We start from the raw sequence: 6,915 nt of genomic DNA, 5'->3' as shown, positions 1-6,915 counted from the left end.
TTCATTAAAATTAATAAAAAAAAGTCAAAAGTGGTTAAATATAGGCAAATGCCTACGGTTCAATGTACTATTTGTTTAAAAAGATGAGGAGAGAAAAAAACAAGGTGACAAATGGTCATTTGAGTTGAAGTGTGTGTGTGTGTGTGTGTGTGTGTGTGTGAATATGTATGTATATATTATTATTTCAACTTCTGAGCATCTGCATTTTTTCAGACATCCAGTGGGGTAGCCAGCTATTGAAAATGAACTCTCAGCAGATGCATATTTGTTAGATTAAATGTTCTGACAACATTCTCTCTGGGAGTAATTGCACATAATAGCATTTCATTTCTCTTTAAATTAATTCCCACACTGCTTAAATTGATATAGATTATAAAAAAAGGAGAGCTACTTACATTATGAAAGGAAAACATACCTTCAAATTTGTACATGACAAAGATCAGAAAGTTAAAGAACTATAGATGAAAACTAGAGAGTTTCTGAGTAGCTAAGAAAAATGTGTAATACTATCTCATGGAATATTTCCATTGTTTAACAGGAAATCCACTGACTAATGCAAAAAAAAAAAGGAGCAGAAGAGGAAACTATTGGTTACTGATGTCTGCATTTTCTTTTTTCTATTTGTCTTTCTTTTCTTCCTTCACTTTCCCTTCCTCCCTTTTCTTTCTTTCTTTCTCTAGACATCAAACATGGCTTCTGTCTAGGTGTTGCCTTGACATTCTGTGTAAAGCAGGACATGTTTCTAGAATTTATAAGTCTTAATCAGCTTCTCCCCCTTGTTTGGTATGAGGTAATGATCGGACACCAACTCGGGCTTATGGGGTCTCCTGGACAACAGTGGGGTCAGCCCCCGTGGCAGATTGATAAAGAAAGGAAATGGTCATTCCTGTTCCTCTTTAGAAAACCATCCTAAGTGATTGTAACAGCCCCAGGCTTTATACTTCTCCTCTCTTGGAACCCAAAGCAGATCCCTAAAGAAGTAGCTGACATCTTTAATGCCCCCAGCGATGAGGAAGATTTCGTTGGCTTCCAGGATGATGTTCCCATGGAAACCCTCTCATCTGAGGAGAGCTGCAACAGTTTTGACTCACCGGAGCCAGGGAAAAAGGTATGATGATTCCTTGCCTGCAGGTACAGGTGTGTGCGTCTGGAGGCCTGGATGTGGATTTGCGTATTGTTTTATTTGAATAAATACAGTCTTAAGGTGGCTGCTCCTGCTTGATCCTGGAGCATTTTATAAAAGTGTTATATCTTTGTTTTAAGAAATGAAGGAGAGTACCTAATTCACTTTTGCAGTTTTAATTCTTTTTTCTGTACAGTGAATGATTTAAAAAAAAAAAAAGAAAGGACCACACATGATCACATCCATTTTCTTCGGCCCTTAGGGCTGTGACCTGTGGTGAGGCTGTATTCAGAATCCTCCCACATGGCTGGCAGGGGAGGGCCAGCCCTGCACACACAGCGAGGCAGGCAGGATGTGTGGTTATCATGAGACAATTGCAGCTCTGTGGGACTGGGGCCTGCGTCTAGCGTCTATCGGCACCTCGCTCTTTGGATTGCTGGGGAGAACGTTATTCTTTCTTTAATGACTTTGATCGGTAGCAGACACATGTTGCCATTCTCTGAGAATTGGTTCCTGGAGGTTTATTTTGCGCCTTAGCAATAGCATGGCCAGAGTACGGCCCTCAGTGGCATTTTCTTGAGTTCACGGTGACACTCCAAATTCTTCACTCCCCCTTCGGCCATGGCCTCATTTAAATAAGGCTGTAAGGTAAACCCATCTTGTTTCAAATAGCCAAGTGAAGTAAGGGAGGCTGTTGACTGCATGAATGTGAAGTGTGTGCTTGAAATCCCTGACAGGTGCAGATGACTAAGCACTTAGCTACTAATTGAGAGGTTGGCAGTTCGAGCCCACTCAGAGGCCCCGGGGGGAGAAAGGCCTAGTGATTTACTTTTGAAAGGTGGTGGCGTTGAAAACCTCATTCTGCTCTGTACAATGGCAGTCTCCATGAGTTGGAACTGACTTTGTGGTGGGTAGTTTTCTTTTATTTAATTACTTGGAAGATTGTTGTTCTGATCTTGGCTGGAGCTGCTCTTTGGTTGCTGGAACCCTCCCTGCCCTGCCTCCTCTGCAGTGGCCCCAACAGCCCCTCCCACTGCTTTCTGTCCCTTCCTCTCTGTCACATCTTTTGCTGTTTGTGGGCATCTCTTCCATTTCCTGTCCCCAAAAGGTAGATAGATGTTCTTTAGGGTCTTGTCTTCAGACCTTTTGCTATCTCGCTGATAATCTTGCCTCCAATAATTTTGCTATCTTGCTGATAATCCTGGCTCCAGTCATTCTTTGTTTGTAGCTTGTGTTCTCTTTGAAGCCTCAGGTCTGATCCTGACTTTGTCCTTGAGGAATATCAGAGCCTCCTTTTGTCCCTCCCACATCCCTGCTGGCCCTGCCTCCTCTTCATATCTTCCCCTCTGTTCTTCCTCCTCTCTTGTCTCCGGGTCCCCTATCCAGGAGTTGACTGCGCGTCTGTGTTCTGGGTCTCCTGTTCCCGTGGCCGCTCGCTCCTTCCTCCTGGGATCTGTATATGTCTGTATAATCTGTAGAATATAGTTCTTGTTGCTATTCTCCCTTGTTTACAGTTTGTCAGTCTCTTTTCAGCGTGACCAGATGTCGTCAGGGAGGATGGAGACCCAGGCCCACAGTAAGGGGCTTTCTGAGCCGCGTAGGGTGGGTGTGAAGGTGTGACTGCACAGAGGCTGGCATGGTGGCATGAGGAAGCCAGTAAAAAATAAAGAAGCTGCTCACTCTGTGATGGCCGCCTCTCCCCATGGTCGCCCAGTCCTCGCTTCTAAACAGTGACAGTGAGCCACACTGTCCTCTCTGGATCCCTGTCTGACCACAGCCTACTTTACGTCACCAGGACAGCGTGCCAGGAGCTTTTCGTACTCATTGTGCTTCATCCCATGCCTCTCGGGGAAGGTGCAGGTGGGGTTATTATTATCCCTATTGTCTGTGGGGTGAAACGGACACTCAGGGAGGTGAATGCCTTGCCCCCAACCTTATACCTGTGAATCAGCTGAGCTGAGCTGTTCCAAATCCAGCGGTGTGTTTATCTTCCACCTTTCACACTCTAGAGCCCCTGAACATTTGCATACTTGCTACTGACTGAAAAGTTGGAGGTTCAAGTCCACCAGAGGCACTGCAGAAGACCTGGTGAGCTGCTTCTGCAAAACCAGCCACTGGGGTCCCTGGGGTGTACAGTTCTGTCCCGACAGGCATGGGCTCATCCCGAGTCAGCGTTCACTCTGTGACGGCTGGTTTTCTCGCCTCCTGACCTCCCCTGGCTGCTTCCTGCCCGTTTGCAGCAGACCTGGAACTTTTGGGTGTCTCTTACTCTCACTGTTTGCGATTCGGCTCTTTCTGGGTGTTGGTTTATGCAGCTCATTCCGCCTGCATGCCCTCTTAACTTCCTAACCCAGGCCTGGTTCAGATACAGGGAGCTCGGTGGCACAGTCCATGGTGAGCTTGGTTCATATACAGGGAGCTCGGTGGCATAGTCCATGGTGAGCTTGGTTCAGAGACGGGGAGCTCGGTGGCATAGTCCATGTGAGCTTGGTTCATATACAGGGAGTTTGGTGGCATAGTCCATGGTGTTTGCCTGCTAACCTAAAGACGGCCCTTCTCTGTTTGGGTTTGCTAGCAGCTCCTCAGGAGAAAGATGGGCAGTCCCCTCTCTGAGGCCTTTCAACTCCTTGGAAACCCAAAGGAGGGTCAGCTCTGACTCAGTGATGTTGACTGAGTTCAGAGACACCTGTGAAGTTTTATTGGATTTTTCTTTTCTGCAGCCGTGCTGTCCCTCCCTTATAACTGCTACCATCATTGTGGTAATTTATGGATTTATAAGGCTATCCTGCTTGGTTATAAAATCCCAGAGGAAGGGACTTCATACTGAAAGGTGGTTCCTACCTTCTCTGGCTGACTTTCAGTCCTGTATGTTGTCCTTTTCTGCATGTTTTAAGCCCCTGGCTATGTATAGAATGAGCACCAGTGACTCCTGCTGAGTGGAAGTGAAATAGGTGTTGGTGTGACTTTCTGGTTTAGCAGACATTGCTGTCCACTTTGTTAATTCATGTCAGGCTAGCTTTGACATAAGAATGACACCTCTTCCCTTAACTCCTCTTCATGTCAGGCTAGCTTTGACATAAGAATGTCACCTCTTCCCTTAACTCCTCTTCTGATTGTTTGTTTGCAGTCTTAATCACAGTTATTTGGAGATGCCTGAGGCACTCACTATATTGCCTAACAGTCATCTTGTTGATTTGTAACAAGTCCTCTCTCCTCCTGCTACTGAGTCGGATTGTTCCATGGAGTTTGTAGGCTGTAGTCTTTGTCGGCAGGTCAAGAGGTGTGCTGCTTCTCAGAGCCTCTGGGCAAGTTTGAACCACCAGCTTTGCTTGCCAGCTGAGCCCAGACCACCCAGGGAGGGCCCATGGCATTGATTTTGAAGGCTGATGAGGTGGTCACATGAACAGAGAGCTGTGCAAGAAGGTGGAACCAGGCATGTATAGATTTGCTTTCTGCAGGTTTCCATGTGGAATTTTTCCCAATTTTAGAATAAGCAAAAGAGATTGAAGACCAGCCTCATGTTAGCACGGTAGCTGTGCTATTCTGCAGGCCTAATGTCAGAGCTGTGGCTGCATTATTTTTCTCCATGACAAGTGGCCACCAGAGATAGCAATTGCTTCCTGACTAACTGGCCTGTGGAAGGAGGGAGCTCTGGTGAGAGTTTGTAGGGAGTTGTTCCATGAAAGAGAGGTGAACTTTCCTCTTGTGTGATTTACAGCTTCTGAAATCCACTGGAAGGTCAGCTCTTAGTCGGTTCTGACTTGACAGGAGTGAATAAATGCAAACTGGCCTATGTGGCCAATGTAGAGGGCTGACCAAAGCACAGATGGGGTAGGAGGTTGGAAGGACTAGGAGGTTGGAATGTTCTGCTTAGAGCTGGGCCTGTTGGCTTTAACACTTCAGGCAGGGGCTTCTACGCTAATAGGATTCATACCGTCCCCCTTGAGAGCCTGCAGGCTTGGTGGGGCTTTGTCAGCAGATGTTTCCTGCCTGTGAGGCCTGTGGTTGGTGGTTCTCAAGAGTCGGTGGTGTCCGGCTTCTGCCATAACCACCCCTGCCCGTGGCTTCCCCACTGTGTCCACACACTGAATCCCCCACCCTAGTCTAGTCTCCTGTAAACACAGGCCAAGTTTCTCTTTAAAGAAACTTACTTTCTCTTTTGTGAGTGTATATTTTGTCTTGGTTTTTATTGTTGGGTGTTCCCCCCCTCTTCCTTTCCAAGCAGCTGCACCACAGCAATCAACAAAGAAACAAAGTAATTTAGCTCCCCGCAAACTTACCCCAATTACCCATAATAATTCATAGGAGACATTTTTAAGTTTAAAAAAAAATGATGCTGCATGTAGGCATTTCTCTATCCCCTTGTAAATTTCCCCCACTCCTCTATTATATCTATTTTTCTCCAGAGATTATCTGCACTTGAGGAAGTATGTAATTAAAGTCAGGGAGATGCAGGGGAAAGATAAAAATTCTCAACCGAATGTGTTGCCACGAGGGGTCATTGCTATATCTGGCATGGGAGGACTGAAATGGGATGTAGACGTGAGCCCTCGGGAAGAGATGCATGCTTGAAGGAGGCAGGATTGTGGGGCTTCTCTGCTGATCTTAGCATGCTAGAAAGAGAGCCGAGAAGAAGAGCCTGCTTGCTTTCATTTGATCCTTCAGAGTTTTAACACCAGGTAGTTAAACCAGAAGGTTGGAGGGTTAGACTAACCCGGAGGCAACTCAGAGGAAAGGTCTGGCAAGCCCCTTCTGAAAGAACACAGCCTTGCAAACAGTGGAGTGCAGGGACACTGCACTCTGGGTTACTGCAGTAACACTGGTACTCTGGGGTCACCGTGAGTCAGAATTGACTACACAGTAATTGTGAAATCTTTCAGAAAAGGGAGGGGGATATTGTTATTGGAAAATGCTTCTGTCAAGTTAGTCATGTGAAAGCTTTCCTTCTGCTCACTTGCTTGTAGCTTCCATCGAGGCTCCCGTGTTGCTTCTCAACTTCTGCAGAAGTGCAACTCATGGGGTCTGGCAGGATTCGAACCTGCCACACAGCCCCTGTACTCTACTTGTGCAACACCAGTCCTGTCCACAGTGGGTTGTGAGGGTTGTAAGAAGCCCCAGCCTTCTCTCTTGGGGAGATAGTTGTTGGAGTTGCCGTGCCTGGAGGAGGTAGGGGGGCAGTGCTCGCCCCTGTGAACAGGCTGGGGTGGGCTGCTCCAGGAACCGGCGTTTCCCTGGCTCCTCTTTCTTTGTGATTCCAGCAGCTGTGCCAAGAGACACTGTGTTTGTCATCAGCTCCCCATCACTGAAGACGTGACTGAGCCACAGCCATTCTGGTGCCCTCAGACGGCCTCGGTTTCTGTAAACTTTAGAAAACATTGTGCCTGTGTGTTTTTAATTCAGCAGGACGTGCGCTTCCATTCCAAGTACTTCACGGAAGAGCTGAGAAGAATTTTTGTAGAGGACACTGACTCAGAGACCGAAGACTTTCAAGGCTTTTCTCAGAGTGATCTGGGCGCCAACAGTGACTCAGAAATAATGGTAATAATTATTGACATGCAATGAATGCTGTGGGTTGTGATATTTTCAGTCCTGTTCCTGAATTGGAGTTTTATTTGTAGGAAGTCATTTTACAAATGGAAACACTATGCTTTTTTTAATATATTATCTTTTAAGAAAATTAACATGATCTAAAGATTACCACCTTAAGACTAATCTTTTTTAATTATTATTAAATTTTATTAGTTTTAATGAACATTTACAGAGATTTTGGGTTCTCATTCATTCATTGTTGC

General features: G+C 46.1%; 1 protein-coding gene across 1 annotated transcript in view; it reads left to right on the top strand.

Annotated features, from left to right (window-relative positions):
- Positions 1-970: 970 nt before the first annotated feature.
- CDCA7L (cell division cycle associated 7-like) overlaps positions 971-6,915 on the top strand; it is a 22,159-nt gene continuing 16,214 nt past the window's right edge. The window contains exons 1-2 of the mRNA XM_006880386.1: positions 971-1,108; positions 6,524-6,661. Coding sequence (XP_006880448.1) covers positions 1,046-1,108; positions 6,524-6,661 — 201 coding nt within the window. The 5' untranslated portion in view covers positions 971-1,045. The remainder of the gene's footprint in view (positions 1,109-6,523; positions 6,662-6,915) is intronic.

Source organism: Elephantulus edwardii, unplaced genomic scaffold (assembly GCF_000299155.1).
Source record: "Elephantulus edwardii isolate Elephantulus edwardi_28Jun2011 unplaced genomic scaffold, EleEdw1.0 scaffold00007, whole genome shotgun sequence".
NCBI lineage: Eukaryota > Metazoa > Chordata > Mammalia > Macroscelidea > Macroscelididae > Elephantulus > Elephantulus edwardii.
Note: the sequence above shows the minus strand (reverse complement) of the source record. Positions and strands in the feature narration are given on the sequence as shown.